At 42.3% G+C, this 22406-nt stretch overlaps 1 protein-coding gene across 2 annotated transcripts in view; it reads right to left on the bottom strand.

Annotated features, from left to right (window-relative positions):
• The window catches only part of ACYP2 (acylphosphatase 2), a 112175-nt gene extending 91219 nt beyond the window's left edge, over positions 1-20956 (bottom strand). Inside the window, exons 1-3 of one of the 2 annotated variants that reach the window (XM_063441483.1) lie at positions 20805-20956; positions 13093-13109; positions 4844-4953 (exon numbers count right to left, since the gene is read on the bottom strand). In XM_063441483.1, coding sequence (XP_063297553.1) covers positions 4844-4953; positions 13093-13109; positions 20805-20919 — 242 coding nt within the window. In that variant the 5' untranslated portion in view covers positions 20920-20956. Of the gene's footprint in view, positions 1-4843; positions 4954-13092; positions 13110-20787 lie in introns of both variants that reach the window. The other variant, XR_010086563.1, reaches the window with a different exon arrangement.
• Positions 20957-22406: the final 1450 nt, after the last annotated feature.

Below are 22406 nucleotides of genomic sequence, written 5' to 3'. Positions count from 1 at the left end.
TGTAATTGTGGACTTCAGTTATCGTTTACTACTTAAAGCTACAGTGCCTATAATTGTGGACTTCAGTTATCGTTTATTAATTAAAGCTACAGTACCTGTAATTGGACTTAAAGTCAATACCTTTTACTTTTTATAATAAATATTCAAACTATAAGAAATCTGCAGTTGTGTTCCTTCATAACAAATGTTTAGACGTGACACACACCTACTTCCACCTGGGCAACTAGGCCTAAAAAGCTTTTCCTTGGTGCAGGACTGTGTTCTGCCACTGGAGGGTATAGGCTGAGCTGATATCTGGGCCTCTTATTGGTATATTGCCATTAATCACTACTGCACAAATAAATCTACATCTATGTGGTGTAACCGCTTGTTAGTTTTTTTTTTTTTTTTTACTTTCGCTCATGTTTATTGAGCTGCGATTAAGATTTATTTTTTATTTTTTTTTCATTCCAAGGGAAGATTTTTATCTTACTATTTTTTTTCTCAGTCCTCATTTTCTCTGGACATCAGTTCCCTATATGACCAGTCTAGCGGCCTCCTGGATGGATCTTTATGTTAGAATTATGTCTGTAAACAAGACTTCTTTTACTAATATAAAATGTGCAGATACATAGCTGTATGAATACTGCGATATTACCAATGTAATCTTTTTTACTATCCTTAAATTCCATATTTATCATTGAATTGCTATGCCCTTGCACAAAAAAATAGATAAATGAATAAAAAAATTGCTGAACTGGAAAAATTAATCTAGGGTTTCAATTCAGTTACTTTGGCAGTACATTTAAAAATCACCTTCAATTCTCACCTTACTAAATAATCTGCAAACATAGTGCATTTCAAAGCACGGCAGCCATTTTCATGTATCAGTAAATGGATATTCTTCTTCTAATTATCATTATTATTTATTTAGCACCAAATGTATTGAGCACTGCTTTACAATTGTGCAATGGGGATGTAATGAAGAAAGGTAATTGACAAGCAAAGTAATGTAACCAGAAACAAGAAACAAAGGTTCCATATAGGGTCCCATCTAGGATACATGCTCTAGAACATTATCAAAAAGTGAGAGATAGACTAAACGACTCCAAAACCCATCAAACGAGACACCAACTGAAAGCTGCTGACAAGGGCTACGCGTTGGTGCCAAATACCAGGTACCGACGACAGGACACCCGGCAAAGTAACCTGAGGCCTACAAGCACGGCTGGCATAGGGGAGGCGGCCGCTCCTCCGTTGCCGGCGACGGCTTACAAACAGAGCCTAGGTCCACGTTCCCCCCCCATGGACCGGCGGGGGTTATCCCGGTCCCAGCGACTCAATACCTGCTGCCAAGCGACGAAGGGGTAACCCGCAAACGACGACCAATCTGTGCAGCTGCAGACAAGATGGCGGACTCCACATGGTCTCCCACTACATGGGACCTACTGGAGCCGCTGGAGGTCCGCCTTGATAAGCTATTCACAGCCTTTTGGGAGAAGCTCGAAAGCACACCGCGAAACATGAAATCGCCACCTGGCCCGCCGCACCCTCCCCGCTCCGCTCCAAGCTTGATCAGCCGGAAGGCTTATGAGACACCATCCGACAAGAGGCGGAGGAGACGTGTGAAACCCAAAACACATTTAAGACCGCTTCACTCAGGCAACGGAGTCTCTACCAGGCCTAAAGATGCGCCTCAAGGCCCGAAGCTATACCTACAACGACAGGGACGCGGTCCTGGGGGCCGCCCACTCTGCCTTCCCAGGCTGAAGACCACATGGAGTCTGACTCCAAGACACCGACCACACCGTCAGAGGCTCAACCGCTGCTGGCAGCAGCGAAACATCCGAGCCCCACAAGGCGCCCAAAAAAGGGAAGACCCGGCCTCTTTGAGCTACCGAGTCAGTGGAACACAGGTGACGGCCTTCACGGAAACCTGGGGCTGGCAGACGGCTACCGCAGGCCCGTACCGAGTCACACCCCTATGGAACTTTCAAATTGCCGAGGCCATCTTTCTCCCCTCTCAGATGCGCACGGAGGAGCTACCCAGCAACGGTATAGGCTGACCCAGCCCCACTAATGGACAGTTTCACTACCGTCACGCTTGGCTAGGAACTGTTCAGTTGTTGATGGTGTTACCAAGTTCTCTTCTCTTACTCTGTAGAGCGTAATATCTTGTGAGATTACTATTATTAAGCACATTACATGGCCTCTATGCGGCATAGGCTGAACATCACAAGCGGACTCATAAATGACCTAATGCTACCAGGGTATCAGCCAGATATATCCCTCACCAGCGTGATCGTAGATTGCATTTATTTTCTTTGTTATTTCTTTAGTATTATTATGTTTATTGCCTCTGCTAGTTGCTATGACTGGATCTATTAATACCCAGTGTCAGGTCTTTACAACCTAACTTGAATAGAATGTTTCCTATGCATAAACCCGCGACCTCCTACTTTGAACAGCATGTTTAATACGTATACACTCGTGACCTCTTAATTTGCCGTGACCTCTCAATTTGCACAGCATGTTTTCTATGTGTAACCTCGTGACCTCTTCATTTGAATAGCATGTTTAATACGTATACACTCGTGACCTCTTAATTTGCATAGCATGTTTTCTGTGTGTAAACCCGTGACCTCTTAACTTGAAGAGCATGTTTAATACGTATACACTCGTGACCTCTTAATTTGCATAGCATGTTTTCTATGTGTACACTCGTGACCTCTTAATTTGATTAACATGTTTACTAAATTTAGACTCGAGACCTCCTACCTTGAATAGCATGTTTACTATATATATAAACTCGCGACCTATCCTCTGGTAACTTAATATATATATAAAATTGTGCATCGTTCCTATGTACCCCGTTGTAACCTGTGTTTCGAATTGTGCAGGTGGACTGCCTTTGGGGCACCATGTGCTTGTTTGTTATCTCAATATGCACTGCAAAAATAAATATTTACAAAAAAAAAAAGTGAGAGATAATGTCCATAGCACTACGAATCTGTCAATAACCCAGAAACTATTCAGGTCTAGCCCTGTTACCTGGGATGGTGCTAGGTTCCAGAAACACTTGGGGCTTATCTGAAGGAAAACTCAATGACCTCTACAGTAAGAGAGAGACGGGGCTATGTCATGACATAGCCCACCTCTCTATATTATCTTCTCTCTACCCATGCTCTCACTGAGATATCTGGGATCTCAGCAAGGCCATGCTGCACAGTCAGATATTCGATGTGATCACAGCATGCGACCTAACTAATAAATAAGAACGTTCTTTTCCCCAGCACCCCCTCTCAACAATTACCTGAGGGTCACCACCCCTACTCCTAAGTAGCCTGGCAGAGCTCTATTCATCTGGTCTTTCTTTTTCTAAAAACCGGCTGCGTTACAAAACAGCCGCCTGACGTAAAATTAAAAAACCCTAATATCATGCATTACCTATAGAGATTCAGGGCTAAGAAGTCCTACTCTAACAAAGACAATAATTAAAGCTACAAAAAATTATAATTTTTGTTCGTACTTCCATGGTGCCTTTAAATTTTAATGCCAGTTTCATAACACATAATCCATTTCATAGTGCTGATTATTTTCAGTCGTGTAGGCTGTAACTTGCAGGCTGACCTAATATCTATGTAGGAATTGTTTTAAAAAGCTAAAGCTGGCAACAGCTGCTGACATTAAGATGCAAACACACGAAAGGAACGCAGTCTGTAATAGAGATGTTACTGTAGAAATGCAGAACGACCATGGACCAAAGTCTGGAAAGAAGGTCTGGTCTGTAGACCAGATGCAAAACAGACCAACGGATACAGAGAGTGCAATAACGTAACGCATTGGTGGTTGCATATTGGTCAGTTCTTGAAATTATATATTTATAGGTCTATTCAATAAAGTGTTGATTGTTATGAAATTAATTTCAAATTTGAGATCATATTAGCTGACTTGAAAACATTTTCTGAGTTGGCTTGCATTATTTTCAGTTCGGCTTTAAATTCACGTTGGATAACAGACAATACACACTTTAGTAAATCTGTGAGAGTAAATGTTTAAAGTGACATGGGGCTCGTTAAGAAACTATTGAACTTATAGGTACTTAGGGAGATACATGTTGGGGCAAATGACTGTATGGGTTGATGTCAACATGAGTCTTTTCATGAATAATATATTGATTTATGGAAACTTCTATAGCAGTAGGCCTTCTGCTCACTTTTTATAAATCATAGTTTGTTTTTGCTTCCAACATGGTGCTTATTCTTTGGTATGTTTTGATATCCATACTGTGTATGGTTGGCAGTCATCGATTCCAGAGAACATTAGATAATAACTATACGGTGCGTGACACAAAGTATTCATCCATTCGTAACAATGCATTTTTTAGCCAAGCTGTCTGCCAAGATGATTTCTTTAGATTGTTCAGAAGAAATGTATGAGCCAGCATCTTGCAGTGTTTAGACGACTGGTGCTAATTAGCACCAACCGAGCTCTGCACAAAGGAACCCATTAATAACTTATTAGGCTGCTCAGTTCCAGTAAAATAATTCAAACTAACTGATGCATCCATTCTAGAACACAAGGAATTCCACTAACCAAGATCCTTCGTTTCAACTGGCAACTGACTTATGCAAAAATTTCATCGATCAATCTTTTTTTTCTAATCACCAAGACTGGAGAAGGTTCGGATTATAATTCCACCCAACTTTAAAAAGTTGGTTTACTTTGTCCAGCTAAGGTTTACAGTTGCAATAATACCTGATCATTGGTTTAAACATGTCAAAAAGCCGATATTAAACTACATAGATATGTAAAACAATAATAAATCCTTTTAGATTTTTAAAAATCACATGAAGAAACTTACATGGTATTCACTTTCTCTTCAGGGCCCTGAACCTGGCCTTGGACTGTCCCCTGTCTTGTGTTTTTCACCCATCCAACCACTCCGAGTTTTCTAGCCTCATCTTCAGTATACTGAAATAAAGACAGAATCTTAAGAGTATTACATAAACACATAAATAAACAAACAAAATATAGCCAATAAAATAATATAGATCAACAAAACATTTCTACTTTTAAAGGTTCATAATATTTTTATTCTGTGCAAGGTTATGCACACTTTTATTTTAATTAGTAAGCATTCATATTTTCTGCTGCCACACATTAGATTTCCCCGCCAGCATCCATAGGAAAGCATTGTGAATGCTTTCCTATGGACTGGCTGAATGCGCGCGCGGCTCCTGCCGTGCATGCACATTCAGCCGAAGAGAAGGAGGAGGAGATCTCCCTGCCCGGCGCTGGAGAAAGAGGTAAGTTTAACCCCTTCCACCCTCTAGAGCCCGGCGGGAGCGCCCTCAGGGCACTATAGTGCCAGGAAAACAAGTTTGTTTTCCTAGCACTATAGTGGTACTTTAAAACTAATTACTGGACGCAGGACACAAAATACCATAGATGTACTCCCCCCTAACCCCCAAGTTTTTATGGAATAATCAGTTTTTGCATTATGTGAAAACTGATGGAGATATTTATTCTCGGGGGAGGTATGCGGCATTGTGCACTGTAAATGTTATCTATACCACAAAGTATAACCAGAGATAAAAAGATACATTTTATTATTTTTTGCATTAATATTTGTTTTTTGAGCAGTATTCTTTTCTATTTTCCTGCATAAATTAGAATTGAGACTGAATTCTTGATGTTTTCGTCAGAGACATTGCCATTTTATTTAATGGGTTTTATCTGCCAGGATTTTGTTAACAGTCCAGTCACAATGCGTTCTTTGTGGGTTGATTACACAACAACCTGATTGTTTCGATTACATTTGAACATGAACACATTTACTGAGCATCCCAACATCTTTAGAATCAAGGAATAAACATTATATGAAAGATCTAAACATTGCTTATTGCTGATGTTAATTTAAACATTCCATAACTAAGGCAGATATCATTTTATCTTTCAAGTGGTTCAGAACAGACCGATATAATAAAATAAATATTTATTTCTGAATGTATCACTTTTGCAGGGTTTCTCACGTTTTACCATAACTGCTTCAACCAGGAAGTGGCTGCGATCCTAAACCAATCTATAGTCTCCCACTGGAAAGAATGGGCTCAGAATTGCATAGGCACGAATAGGTGATGTCATTCCTGTGATTTTACTTAGAGATAAACTGACCATGTCATGGTAGAGACTCTGTACCCTGCCCATTTAATAGAGACTGTGTACTCTGCCCATTTAATAGAGACTCTGTACCCTGCCCATTCATTGCAGCCCTCTGACAAAACAAAAGTGAAGCTAAATTGGCATTGCCAACATCGTAGAGTTTCTACCAGGTTGTGCTAACAATCTAGCTTGCTAATGATGACACTATCACTGCAAGTGGTGAAGTGTTGGCCATACAGATTCCATGATTGAGCGCCATAATTAACCACATCAAATCACTGAAATGGTAATGGTCCTTTTAGCAATTTCCATGGTTAATACAATTCCACTGCCAAAACAGACTTTGTATTAGTGAAGTCATTCTCTTAATCCCGCAACATGGGATGTTCTAAGGCAAATATCACACTGCCAGATTTCCCACCAATGCACATGAAGTAAGGTAATGGTGGTGGTGTTGGGAGGGGGGGAGGGGGGAGGAGGGGGGAGGAGAAAGGGTGATAATGAGGGTCACAGACACAAATTTTGATAAAATAGGAAATACTTTAGTTTAAGTAGTTTAACTTAATTCTTGTTTGCTCTTTTTTGATTAAAGTAATTTTTCGGAATTTCACATAATTTTGGTCTTGTCAAAATTTTTTATTTTTTAAAGTGACACTATAGTCACCAAAGCAACTTCAGCTTAATTCAGCAGTTTTGATGTGTAGATCATCATCTCACTGCTCAATTTTCTGCCATTTAGGTGTTATATATTTGTTTATACAGCCCTAGTCACAGATCCCTGCATGTGACTTACACATCCATCCTAAACACTTCCTGTAAAGACAGATCTAATGTTTATACTTCCTTTATTAAAAAGTTCTTATTTCCTGCTCTGCTCAGAGCCTTCTAGATCACGGAGGAGCCTCCTATGTGTGATTAAAGTTCAATTTACAGACAGGAGATAAAAACTTCTAAAGCAAGTTGGCATCTAAATGAAAATGAAACCATTATAATGATAATGAAACTGGTTCATTGGGATATAGTTGTTTTGATGCCTATAGGGTCCCTTTAAGTAATCCTTGTAGGCATTTGAAACAGAGTATATGATTCCATTCTTCTTAGATACGTATGTTTGTACTGCAGTGTTATTTATGCAATGTTATGCAGGGTTATTCAATAAAGTGAGAATTCAAAGTTAATTACAAATTTTATTAAAGACACGGAGGCTCCTATTATGCATATCTCTTTCTTTATTTCCTCAGCAGCAAAGATAGAGGAATATAAATATTATCAAAAAAATGAAAGAAAAAACTGTATAGGCATAACAGGTAGCCAATCACATAACAGAGGAAGTAGCTATATAAGTCCTGTGTCTCCCACAATCCCCCTCTTTCTTTGCTGCTTCCTCAGACAGCTAAGTATTTTACTTGAGCTCTCCTATTCATTGCATTTCGTTTTGTGATGTCATTTTGGGCGGTCATTCGCATCACCCTGTTCTGCCGTGCGGTCGGTCCTTTTCTCCGGGCCCCCTGCTACACCAACGATCAGGTTTAGCTTTTCTGTTCTACTGGGTTAATCAACCCATTTCTAGTGTTTTTCATTCCTGGCTTCTATTAGTGCCCGTTTTTTCTATTGTGCCTCATTATGCAGGATAGTAAGGATGGGCCTACTGACCCCTCTGGGGATTTCCCTATAGATAATCCTGAGGGTGCTATGGCCTCTCAGGAACTCCAGGCCTTATTAGAAGCTACTATGGCTTCCTCCCTTCAAAAGGCTATTGCCTCCGCTATGGGGGCTGTCTCGTCCTCCTTTACCCAGTCACTTCACTCTGTGTTTTTGCCTTCCATGGCTACCCCTAACCCCCTGGGTGTGGGGTCCCCTTCCCCTGCCCAAACTGTGCCGGGTGCCCGTAAGGCGAAGGCAAAGTCTCGTCATATCGGCTCCCACTCCTCGATGCAGGCTTTGCCTGCCATGATTGACACGCCTCTGGCGGTCGCAGATAGCGCGCACCCCACGCGCACAAGAGCCCCTGGCCGGGCTAAAAAGGCTAGATTGTGGAAACGGGCTAGAGCCCTGGATGATGGGTCGGATACCGACCGGAGTGTGGAGGATGATTCCGATATTATGGAATATGACTCCTATGTGGAGGACGAGTCAGGCGAGGATCAACCCCTTACGGGTGTAACCCCTTCTGGGTCCTCTGCCGCCCCCCGAGGAAAAGTGCCAGAGCCCGCTGGGGATAATAATAAAGGGCTTTTAGACCCACAGGGTAACCCCCTGTTTGACCCGGACGACCTGCGTCACCCGCGGTCTGCTGAATGGGTCCCTCCGGACCATATCGCCCAGTATGTGGCTAAGAGAATACGCACGCCTCTGTCCAAGGAAGGCCGCAATAAATTGCGTGCCGAATGCCCACGACCTTCCCTCCCTGGCGCTGCCTGTAAGACCCCAGAAGTTGACCCTCAAATTGCCCAATTTCTAAATAAGTCTGGGTGGAAGCCTAAAAAGGGTCTTGATCACTCCCTGAAAGGGTGCCAAGATAAAATTCTAGATACGCTGGGCCCCCTATCCAAGCTGTACGAGCTTCTTGAGGCCGCTCGTAATGGTGACTCAGTTCTGGATGTAGATGTGGCCATCGGGTGGGTCCAGCGAGCTATCTGCCTTGTGGGGAATGCCAACACGGCTATGTCCTCCGAGAGACGCAAGGCTATTCTTTTGAAAATAGACCCTAAGCTGGCGGCTATGTCCGTAGCTGAGCCTGACTCAGCCGATGAAGGGATGTTGTTCGGCACATCCTTTGTGAAGGACATGGGGTCCTATGTTAAAACCTTTACAGCTATCGACAAGGCGCAGGCGAATATGAAGCGCGTCTTCGCGCCCAAGGTTTTCGGTGGGGCCGGGCGTAGCAGGAACCGTCCACCCGGCCGTGGTTTCCGAGGCTCATTCCGTGCCACCAGAGGTTCCTTTTTCCCCTCTCGAGGGTTCCAGGATCCGAAAACGCCTCCCTTCTTCCCGGCTAGAGGGAGATCCTGGGGCTCCAGATACCCCCGTGGTGGGTCCTCGGGCAGACGCCCTTATGGTGAGTACCCCTTCTTCCCTTCTCGATCAGGTTCGGGTGGCGGGGAGGCTGGCCTTATTCTCCCCAAGGTGGGCAGTTATAACCTCAGATGCTTGGGTTCTACATTGCGTAAAGGGTTACCAGCTAGATTTTGTCTCCCTGCCTGTTCAAACGTATACCCCCAGGGAATTGTCTCTCCCACAGGAGCAGGACGCGATGATCTCCGCGGAAGTCGCGGAGATGTTCTCGAAGGGCGCCATCGATGAATTGCCGTTCGCCACTCCAGGCTTTACGAGCAATCTCTTCCTTGTACCCAAGAAAGGGGGCGGTGTCCGCCCAGTGATAAATCTTCGCCCTCTCAACGCCTTCCTGCGCTACCAGCATTTCCAGATGGAAGGCATTCATTGTCTCAGAGACCTTCTGAGACTGTCGGATTGGATGGCCAAATTGGACCTGAAGGATGCATACTTCACGGTTCCAATAGCAGTAGAGTCCAGAGACTACTTGCACTTCACCTGGCACGGACGGCGTTGGCGTTTTACATGCCTGCCGTTCGGTCTCTCCTCGGCCCCTTGGTGTTTCACCAAGGTAATGAAGCCGGTGGTGTCGTTCCTCCGTACCCGAGGGGTTCGACTGATTATTTACCTGGACGACATCCTAATCATGTCCCAATCGTTGCAACGCCTGAGGTTGCATTTGAACTGGACAGTCAATCTCTTACAGAACCTAGGTTTTCTGATCAACTGGGACAAGTCGGTCCTGAACCCTGCCCAGTCTATGGAGTTTTTGGGGTTCCAGGTGGATTCCGTACGGCAGTTCCTGTACTTGCCGGAGTCCAAGATAAAGGCCATCCAGAAGGAGCTTCGTCGAGCTCTTCGTGCTTCGGACTTGTCGGTCCGGCAGCTGGCAAGGATCATCGGTCTGCTGGCCTCCTCCATTCAGGCGATATTCCCAGGCCCTTTGCACTACCGGGCTCTCCAACGGCTCAAGGGGTCACACCTACGTTCGGGTCGATCGTACGAATCCCGAATTTGTCTGGACGAGGAATCCAGAGACGAGCTGGTATGGTGGTTGGCACACATGGAAGCCTGGAACGGACGGGCGATTTTCGGTTCCGTTCCGGACGTGATCATAGAATCAGATGCCAGCTTGCACGGCTGGGGGGCTCGTTGTGGCGACATTTCCATGGGGAGCAGATGGTCCGACGCAGAAAAGTCGTTACACATCAACTGCCTAGAACTTCTAGCGGGAGCCTTTGCGATTCGCAGCCTTACCCCTGGAAGGGCGAACTGTTGTGTTCTCCTCAAATTGGACAACGTATCGGCGGTCCGGTACATAAATCACCTGGGCGGCACCAAGTCCAAGATGTTGGCTCTACTGGCGAAAGACTTTTGGCAATTCTGCCTTCTCAACAACGTCTCGGTGACGGCGGAACATATTCCGGGTCTGGACAATTCCGGTGCGGATTGGAACTCCAGGCACTTGAGAGACTCGGGAGACTGGCGATTGCACGCCTTGGTCTTCCAAGGCCTAACCAGGCTGTGGGGACGGTTCGAGATGGACCTGTTCGCCTCTCGACTGAACACTCAGTTGCCGAAGTTCTACAGTTGGAGACCGGACCCGGCGGCTGTGGCGACAGATGCCTTTCTTCAAGAATGGCCTCCGGGCCACCTGTATGCCTTTCCTCCATTCAACATGATCGCTCGTACGATCTCGAAGCTGGTTCGTCACGACTGTTGTCTAGCTCTGATCACCCCTCTGTGGAGATCCCGTCCATGGTTCCCTCGTTTGATGGAGTTGTCCATAGACTTCCCTCGTCTGTTGCCGAACTTCCAGAACCTCCTTCTGGATCCGGATGGGAACTCGCACGAATTGGTGCTCCAGCACCAGTTGCCCCTAGTAGCATGGTTCCTTTCAGGGGACGCTGGCTTGTCCCTGACGTTCCACAGTCAACTCTCTTGCTCCTCGATAGCGCCTGGGCTCCGGGCACACGATCAGCTTACCGAGCAGCATGGAAGTCTTGGTCTGATTGGTGCATGGAACGGGCAGTGGATCCCGTATCTGCCCCTCTCCATTTGATCCTGGGGTTTCTCACAGCCCTGTTCGACTCAGGCAAGGCGTACAGGACTGTCAATGTTTTTCGCTCGGCCATATCTGCCGGTCACGGAGGTTTGGAAGGTTTACCCGTCGGCAAACATCCTTTTGTATGCCGTCTTCTCAAGGGTATTCGCTTCGTTCGTCCACCTAGGTCGCGGTTTTCGGCGTTTTGGGATGTCAACATTATGTTGCGGTTTCTGTCGGAGTGGTACCCTAACCAGGACTTGACTCTTAAACAACTATCCTCCAAGATGGTTATGCTGTTTTGCCTGGTCTCTTGTAAGAGAGTCTCCGATGTTAGGGCCCTTGATTGGGGTGCCTTTGTGTTTACTCCTGAAGGCGTTACTTTCAACATATCTAGGAGAACTAAGTCGGCGTCCAAGTCCTTCGTATATCCTAGATTCTCGTTATGTCCGGCACTCTGTCCGGTGGATTGTTTGAAGGCCTATCTAGAGGCTACGCGACCGTTGCGTTCATCTGACCGCCATCCTCTATTCATTTCGTTTAGGGCTCCGCATCGCCCGGTGTCGACACCGACGCTAGCGCGTTGGATTCGTTGGCTTTTATCCCTAGCGGGTATAGACACGTCTGTCTTTACGCCTCATTCTGTACGAGGTGCTATGGCCTCGAAGGCATCCACAGTTGGTTGCCGTCTGGAAGACATCATGCGCGCAGCGGACTGGTCCCGAGAATCGACCTTCAGAGACTTCTATTTCAGACCAATTGAACACGTCGCATCTCAAGTGATAGCACAGCTTTGAACTTGCATAATAGGAGCCTCCGTGTCTTTAATAAAATTCCCAGATTTTACTAGTAACATGACGTAAAGTCATGATTTTATTAAAGACACAGAGGCGAGTATTATTCCCTCCCACCCTCCCGGTGTGGATTTGGGATTAGAGATGCTTCGATGCTATACAGGTATGTTGTCAATTATGTCTGTATTGAGATCATGTTTTTGTTTCGTGTAATTTTATCATGCTTAGATGATTTGACAGTTTTATATTGGTTTCTAATCTTATATGTTTTTTTCTATTTCAGAATCTTATTTCATGTAGAATTCCTCACGGTTATGTTTGGTAAGTCTTTTTTGTTTTAGCTTGAAGTTATCGTTTTGTTTCCCGTTTCCTGTTTGGATCAAGTGGGACATCGTTTATCTTACCTGGTCTTCGGTTTCGCAAGAAAGAGGGGGATTGTGGGAGACACAGGACTTATATAGCTACTTCCTCTGTTATGTGATTGGCTACCTGTTATGCCTATACAGTTTTTTCTTTCATTTTTTTGATAATATTTATATTCCTCTATCTTTGCTGCTGAGGAAATAAAGAAAGAGATATGCATAATACTCGCCTCCGTGTCTTTAATAAAATCATGACTTTACGTCATGTTACTAGTAAAATCTGGGAATTAAAGGCCAAAATAGACAGACTGACAGCATAGCGGACTTAGCGAATTTGTCTGGTTCAGATTTATTGACCTTAAATTTGAGATTCACTTTGATTTATTACATGGTTATTAACTAGACTTGGAATTTAAAGTGAATTCCATGTGAATTTCAAGTTCAAAGCCAAAGTAGCTGAATGGAAAGTATAGCTGATTTATTTCTAGTTTGGCTATTATAACCATAATTCACTTTGAGTTCTTACTTTAGTAAATAATCACGTTTCTTTAATAAAAAAAAAAAAATTAAAATCAGATAGATGTACATTTCTGCACAAAGCATTAATCACATCCACATTATTAAAAGGTTCTGTGTTTCTTTTTTTCTCTACAGAATATCTTAATAAAAAAAAAATCCAAATGAATGTTCTTACCATTCTGAAGCAAACTCCTGTACAAAAAAAGCACAAAATAATAAATTAGAAGATATCATCGTAAACGTTTAATTTGTATTTGCAAGAGAGGTGTATACAATATGCTAAGAAACAAACACAAGTACAGTGGGACCTCGGTTTACAAACGCCTTGGTTAACATAATTTTCGGTTTACAAATGAAAATCCATTGAAAACAATGACTCGGTTTACAAATTATTTTCGCAATACAATGCAAGTTTTCCCAGGATGCATTGCACCTGGGAGGTTTATAGCGCCAACCCTGTGCATGCTGGAGTCTGTGGGTAGCACGTGGCGTCGAGTGTGGAGGTGTTGGAGCGGCTTTTGCATCGAGTTTTGGAGCCATTCTAGAATTTTTTTGCAGTGGTTTTGGGACTTTTTGGGTGCATTTCTCAAGCAGTGGTAAGGTAGGGAGCTGAGCTTTGTTATTTGCATGCATTTTATTGTGTGTTCTGCATTGTGGGTTGGTTTTCATGCCAGCTCATTTTGACTTTTTTCTGACCTCCAGAATGGATTAATTGGTTTTCAATGCATTCCTATGGGAAACTACGTTTCGGTTTACACATTTTTCGCAATATAAAACGTCCCGAAGAACGCATTTAATTTGTAAACAAAGGTACCATTGTAATATCAACTCCAGGTATAAATCAACAATATGCACTCATATTGACAAGGAACTGTCTATTTCAGCTATCAGCTATATTTCTCAATGTTTTAATTATGTGTAAGTGCTCAACAGTAAAGAACATGTAAACAGCAAACCAATCAATAAAAAAGAGAAGTTGCATAAAGCAGTGTGTAGCGTCAGATTGTAACATTTGGCCTATTTGCTGTGGATGCTGACAAAACAAGATTTAGGGATCTGGCGATGAGTTCCTTTTCACTTAATGGATAGTAATACATTTTTTTAGATAGACACATGCAATGATTATGGGAACATGATTAACTTTGGGATGATTTCATTTCCTGTAACTGCTCCCTCCTGGCCTATTGTCTCTCTACATTAAATCAGAGTTTTCACAGGTCCAGTGTTCACTACGCCCCATAGCTTTATTAGCTCTGATAGGCAGAATAACGAATTGGTTTTACATAAAATACATCCCTGGCAAACACTTTGCTGACAAAATTATACTACCCCTTTAAATGGGACATCTAAAAACATTCCAACCCTTTGTTTCCACCACTATGCGATATAGAAAGTAATCTGTTACATTATCTGTGAAGAATAAACGGCTGTATTCTCTGAGCCAATCCTTGTCTTCCCAATGCTCTCAATGTGAATTCTGTTCTTATTATATAAATCCTGCACAGAAAGAGAGTTTATTGCGATATGTAGTTTAATTTCTTAAAATCAGACACGCAACTACAAGTCAAGCGGACGGTAGTGATAGTGCCATTTCCACTAACTTCCATCAGCTTTATTCATGTTTTTCATGAATGAACAAATTGCCTCGTGGTTATAAAGTATATGGATGCAACTGCAGTACCTGTTATCTCAGAGTGCACATACAGGGTCCATTATAGCATTGCAAAAATATCACTTGCCATTAGTGATGTCGCGAACATAACATTTTCCGTTCGCGAACGGCGAGCGCGAACAACCGCAAATGTTCGTGAACGGGCGAACTTGGCGAACCGCCATAGACTTCAATAGGCAGGCGAATTTTAAAACCCACAGGGACTCTTTCTGGCCACAATAGTGATGGAAAAGTTGTTTCAACGGGATTAACACCTGGACTGTGGCATGCCGGAGGGGGATCCATGGCAAAACTCCCATGGAAAATTACATAGTTGATGCAGAGTCTGGTTTTAATCCATAAAGGGCATAAATCACCTAACATTCCTAAATTGTTTGGAATAACATGCTTTAAAACATCAGGTATGATGTTGTATCGATCAGGTAGTGTAAGGGTTACGCCCGCTTCACAGTGACAGACCTAACTTCCCGTTTAACGCACCGCAAACAACCGCAAACAGTCCATTTGCACAACCACAAGCTCCCCATTTGCACAAGGTTGGATACCAAGCTAGCCATGTCCCGTTCCTTGTCCTCACTGATGTCATTGAAGGTCTCTTCCTCCACCCAGCCACGTACAACTCCAAGGGTCCCCGAAAGGTGACAACAAGCCCCCTGTATTTTTTTTTTTTTAAATGTACACTACTGTTACACCAGATATGAGTTGCACTGGTGTGACACTGTGCCCTGGCAGGCCCTGAAACGCACACGTGTGAAGGAAACTGACTGCTATTATTTCACAGTCAAATTTCTAGTTTTTTTTTAATGTACACTACTGTTACACCAAATATGAGTTGCACTGGTGTGACACTGTGCCCTGGCAGGCCCTGAAACGCACACTTGTGAAGGAAACTGACTGCTACTATATTACAGTCAAAAAAGTTTTGTTTTTTTTTTAAATGCAAGCTATTGTGCCCCCAAAACGTTTGTGTGTGGGTGTGCTGGAATGACGTGGGCCAATGGGAGCCTGAATCAACTTTTGGCTCCCACTGCCCCTTTAAGAGCGAGCTAGTGACTCGAGCCGTGCTCCTAGTGCCATGCGGGCCACGTGACCGATCACTGCGGTCAGTGCACGCGGCTAAGTCAGAAGAGGAGATCAAGCCGCATGCGGCTCGTGTGGAGGCAGGAGTGATCCAGCCACGCGCGGCTCAAGCTTAGGAGCCAGGTCGGTCCCAGGATAAGGTAAATACAGCCACAACCACTTATCCCAATCACACACCTTTCCTAACGTCCTATCCCATTAAAAGCATATTACCACGTATTTAATAAAACAGATAGAGCCCTACTTCATCCAGGTTACCGATCGATGGTTCGATATTCTGAGCCCTCTCTGATTTACTGTACACGACTATTCGATATTCCCACAAATTTTATATAGCATTTTATGTTTGTTTGAGACCACCTTAAAAATATTGGATATCGCTAAAAATCATGATCACTATATACTTTCTCTACAAACCTCTAAAACAAACCAAACTACTCATCCATCCGCTATACCACTTTATCCCACCTAGAACTAGTGCCCAGTTAAAATACTTGACTCTTACTCACCCACACTCAGTCATGCCACACACATTTCACCACTACTCTCACTGAATCCCTCTGACTACGGCTAAATTCATCTTCTACATCAGAACACTACTCCTAAGATTGGGTTGTATCCATGTCTCGGGACTTTCATTTAGAATAGGGGCAGCTTCGGTCTCCTTCAACACTGACACTCCAGTGCATATTATTAAAAGATTTGGCAGATGGAAATCCTCAGTCTACAACCGATATATTCCTCATCCCGAGAAAGAAATGAGGAAAGCTTTTAAAAGTTTGGCTTTGTAAATTTGATGCAATAAGTGTGTTTTTCTTTAATACCTTTTCACCCTCTTTGCATGAACCCGATTTACATATATTACTAATATGTTTCTGAACATATATATTATATTATTCACTCACTCACTCACTCACTCTCTGGGCCGGCCTAAGACATCATGCTGCCTAGGTCCAACGATAAATGACTATGGGGGATAATGTATAATAAACACAGGTTACTGGCTATAGGGGGGATAATGTATAATAAACACAGGTTACTGGCTATGGGGGGGGGGGGGGGGGGTACTGTATAATAAACACAGGTTACTGGTTGTGGGGGGATAATGTATAATAAACACAGGTTACTGGTTGTGGGAGGATAATGTGTAATAAACACATGTTACTGGCTATGGGGGAGATAAGGTATAATAAGCACAGGTTAATGGCTATGGGGGGAGATAATGTATAATAAACACAGGTTACTGGTTGTGGGGGGGATAATGTATAATAAACACAGGTTACTGGCTATGGGAGGCTAATGTATAAAAAACACAGGTTGCTGGCTATGGGGAGGATAATGTATAATAAACACAGGTTACTGGCTATGGGAGGATAATGTATAATAAACACAGGTTACTGGCTATAGGGGGATAATGTATAATAAACACAGGTTACTGGCTATGGGGGATAATGTATAATAAACACAGGTTACTGGCTCTGGGAGGGATAATGTATAATAAACACAGGTTACTGGTTATGGGAGTATAATGTATAATAAACACAGGTTACTGGCTGTGGGGGGATAATGTATAATAAACACAGGCTACTGGTTGTGGGGGGATAATGTATAATAAACACAGGTTACTGCTATGGGGAGATAATGTATAATAAGCACAGGTTACTAGCTATGGGGGGATAATGTATAATAAACACAGGTTACTGGCTATGGGAGGATAATGTATAATTAACACAGGTTACTGGCTTTTGGAGGATAATGTATAATAAACACAGGTTACTGGCTATGGGAGGATAATGTATAATAAACACAGGTTACTGGCTATGGGGAGGATAATGTATAATAAACACAGGTTACTGGCTATGGGAGGATAATGTATAATAAACACAGGTTACTGGCTATGGCGGATAATGTATAATAAACACAGGTTACTGGCTATGGGAGGGATAATGTATAATAAACACAGGTTACTGGCTATGGCGGATAATGTATAATAAACACATGTTACTGGCTATGGGGGGATAATGTATAATAAACACAGGTTACTGGCTATGGGGGGATAATGTATAAAAACACAGGTTACTGGCTATGGGAGGGATAGTGTATAATAAACACAGGGGGATAATGTATAATAAACACAGGTTACTGGCTATGGGGGGATAATGTACAATAAACACAGGTTACTGGCTATGGGAGGATAATGTATAATAAACACAGCTTACTGGCTATGGGGGGATAATGTATAATAAAAACAGGTTACTGGCTATGGGGAGGATAATGTATAATAAACACAGGTTACTGGCTATGGGGGGATAATGTATAATAAACACAGGTTACTGGTTGTGGGGGGGGATAATGTATAATAAACACAGGTTACTGGTTGTGGGGGGATAATGTATAATAAGCACAGGTTACTGGCTATGGGGGGATGATGTATAATAAACACAGGTTACTGGCTATGGGGGATAATGTATAATAAACACAGGTTACTAGCTATGGGAGGGATAATGTATAATAAACACAGGTTACTGGCTATGGGGAGGATAATGTATAATAAACACAGGTTACTGGCTATGGGAGGATAATGTATAATAAACACAGGTTACTGGCTATGGCGGATAATGTATAATAAACACAGGTTACTGGCTATGGGAGGGATAATGTATAATAAATACAGGTTACTGGCTATGGCGGATAATGTATAATAAACACATGTTACTGGCTATGGGGGATAATGTATAATAAACACAGGTTACTGGCTATGGGGGGATAATGTATAAAAACACAGGTTACTGGCTATGGGAGGGATAGTGTATAATAAACACAGGGGGATAATGTATAATAAACACAGGTTACTGGCTATGGGGGGATAATGTACAATAAACACAGGTTACTGGCTATGGGAGGATAATGTATAATAAACACAGCTTACTGGCTATGGGGGGATAATGTATAATAAAAACAGGTTACTGGCTATGGGGAGGATAATGTATAATAAACACAGGTTACTGGCTATGGGGGGATAATGTATAATAAACACAGGTTACTGGTTGTGGGGGGGGATAATGTATAATAAACACAGGTTACTGGTTGTGGGGGGATAATGTATAATAAGCACAGGTTACTGGCTATGGGGGGATAATGTATAATAAACACAGGTTACTGGCTATGGGGGATAATGTATAATAAACACAGGTTACTAGCTATGGGAGGGATAATGTATAATAAACACAGGTTACTGGCTATGGGGGGATAATGTATAATAAACACAGGTTACTGGCTATGGAGGATAATGTATAATAAACACAAACACAAAAAAAAAAAAAGAATGCAGCTTCAGAATTAATCTAAATTGTATGCTGTCTAGGAGGTGGGAGGGTCTGGGAGGGTCTGCTGCTGATTGGCTGGAATGTGTCTGCTGTCTGTGAGGTACAGGGTCAAAGTTTACTCAATGACGACGAATAGGGGGCGGACCGATCATCGCATATGTTCGCCGTCCGTGGCGAACGCGAACACGCGATGTTCGCCAGGAACTATTCGCCAGCGAACCGTTCGGGACATCACTACTTGCCATTTTAAAGAGATGATGAAGGGAAACGTATGCTGATGGGTTCTTTTTATTGGAGGGGTACCACCAATAACGTTGATGACACCCAGGTGCCAATGTCAGTTACGGCCTTGTCCATTTATTCTTTTACTGTGCCCTCAGAATAATGCTGATTGGCCAAAGTGGCATGTGGCTCCTCCTTTCCTATGGGAAAGCATTATGATTGGCTGAGATGATCAATTATGATGATGCCAGCCAAGGAGGTGGGTAAGGCAGGGCCAAAGGCGAGGAACCCGTGCGGCGCTTAAAAAATTTAAATAACTAACCTTTCTAACTCGAGGTAAGGGGAGCCGACCAACTAAACGGTGGTTTTAGAACTATAGTGTCACAAATACACGTTTGTGTTACTGACACTACAGTGCCCCTCTAGCTATAGTGATATCACAGACAACTGGAAGGATTGTGGGTGTTTGAAGAACCCATGTAAGCGTCAAACCGATCAAAAACTGTTTGACTTCTCACTGTGGACAGTGCCTATGGACTCTTGGTCCCATAACCACTATAGCAGTCTGCAAGTATTATGGTGCTTGGTCTACATCTTTAAGATAGTGTTATCACCACATACACAGCCTATATGTTGCGAAGTATGACTGTTTAGAAGTATGACTGTTTAGAAGTATGGCTGTTTAGTTCTCAAAAATAAGTTAAGCAGACACTCATACACCCCCATTATGCTTACCATATTTTAAAATTAAGTCATACAAAATCCATCTGCTGGCTCAGTTGGCTAACAAGCCAAGAGAAAACAAATTTTGCAATAGAACTGAAATCAATTCCATGATTAACTATATGAGCACCATTGACTTTATTGTTAAATAATAAAAAGAGAAACAAATCTCAACGTATCATTCCTATAAAAAATTCCAATTATTTAAAATGTTATTATTAATGTCCTCAAGCAAGCATCTAGTTTTGCATCAAGTATATATATATATATATATAAAGTGATGTGATTTGTGCATCTGCCTATCCTCCTTGCTGTCCATAATTTCACGAGATGATATAATTTCCAGGAGACCCATACTCCATCTAGAACTTTCTACTGGTGTGGGGTCCACTATCTCATTATTGTGATGTGCCATCATGATTTTAGGATGCACACAGATCAGTGTTCATTAATTAGCGCATGCTCTGAGTGCATTGATCACATGGTGCCCAATGAAGTATATTTCCAATGATTTGGTTCTTGATCCACTCCGGTTTTATACTAAAGTCCCACTGCTGTCTGTGGAGCCGAAAGTCAGTGTTCGCATTGCATCTCCGTCTTTCAAACCAAGGATGTGACATTAGCAAAATATAATTAAAGAAAAGGCACGAGATTAATAGCACTCTATAAATGAAGATTTCTGAATTAAATATTAAGATCGTCTGTCCTGGGATCATTGCTCTTCTTCACCCTTGCTACATTTGGACATCTAAGTACTTTGTATCTATCTTTAGAAATTGGCAGACTTTTCCTGATTTGCTCAGTGTGATGATATGAGTTATGTCCCGACATTTTAAAATAGATTTACGTAAAAATCTCACCTACCCTGTACACGGCCAAAAACTTCATAATCTACCGACTTCAGTTTGTTTGCAGCATTAGCTAGGTTAGACATTGTCATACAAGAGTACGCAAGCACAAAGCACACAATGTCGTGCATGGACGCAGCTGCAGTTCTCCCTGCAGGCTGATGGCTCGTCTTACAGGTATCACAAGGCCTAAGAACACCAACCAGAAACGAGAAAGGCTGCCACTTCCATCCAGCCGAGGTCTGCGACCATCTGATCAACCGCAGAACTTTAACTGCTGCATTGCCAGATTGACCTACGGTAACTGCAATCTGGCGAATCTGAATCATCCCCAATGCCCTTGTATGGTTAATTATCCTGGTGAAAACAATGACAAGAAGACAAGACAAGACAAAAAGGAAAAAAGCTGGAAAACGTACAATATAGATCTACTTCAAAAGAATGCATTGGTATAAATTTGTATTATTTAAAGGAAAAGGTTCATATGTTTACATGATTTGCTTGTATTCTCCGTTTCAAAAATGTTGCATGATTTTCTTCAAGCTTTCGCCTTTGTATTCTTGAATTCCTTAGGAGCTAGTGCCCTCCACAGACTAACTCAGAATATGCAGGGAGAAAATGGAGGAATAAGTTTCATGGACATTTTGTAACATTTGTCTCTCAAATCTAGAGTGAAATAGTTTAGTATTTTTATGATATTTTAATTCCTTGTTATAAAACATGAACTTTTGAGAAAGAAGATTATGGCTGCAAATTCTTCGTATACACAGATATTTACAGACTTCGAGATTCGTATCGATCAGAATCTAAATTTGGCAGAATTTTGACCAATTTGGTGTTAGTTTGAATCAAAGATTTCCGAACTGAAATTCTTCTCAACCAAATAATTTAATAATTTTGAAAATCAAAGTCATATCAATTCAGAAGAACCGAAAAATGTTCACCGTGCAAAAGTCTAGAAGCCTCTGCCATTTAACACCAATTTTGAATCTCAATTTAATATTTGAGGTTTGGTTTTGTTTTGTTTTTTGTTATAAGCACAATTTTGCCTTGATTTTAGGGCTTCCCCAGCAATTTTCAGATCACATATTTCAAATAAAACCAAAATTACAAATCTAACCAAAAAATGTTCAATCGGAATTCTTCAGAACAAAAAATTAGGAAAATCAGAACCATATCAATTTGAAAGAACTGAAAAAATATGCCTTGCACAAGTCTGGTTATTTGTCAGTAATGCTTATACTTAGCACCCCCATCATTTTATTAACTACATTTCCTACAGCTTCCATTCAGTTTGAAATTCCATTCAGTTGTTCAATGCTTTCCTATGGGGATTACAGTTACGCTGGAAGTCCTCATGCATAGCGTGAAGACGTCCAGCGTCATTTAGACGACCAAAAGTCGCCTTCGAGCCTGGAAGTCCATCTGGTGGCTGTCTAGTAGAGGAGTTAACCCTTGCAGGTAATAATTGCAGTTTATAAAAAAACTGCAATAATTACCACTCTAGGGCTAAAGGTGATGGGACATTGCACCGAGATCACGTCAATGAGCTGATGTGGTCTGGGTGCTTACAGTGTCCCTTTAAGTAAATAAAAACTAATAGTAATTTTATACTTCT

The sequence above is a fragment of the Pelobates fuscus genome, chromosome 2 (assembly GCF_036172605.1).
Source record: "Pelobates fuscus isolate aPelFus1 chromosome 2, aPelFus1.pri, whole genome shotgun sequence".
Taxonomy (NCBI): domain Eukaryota; kingdom Metazoa; phylum Chordata; class Amphibia; order Anura; family Pelobatidae; genus Pelobates; species Pelobates fuscus.
Note: the sequence above shows the minus strand (reverse complement) of the source record. Positions and strands in the feature narration are given on the sequence as shown.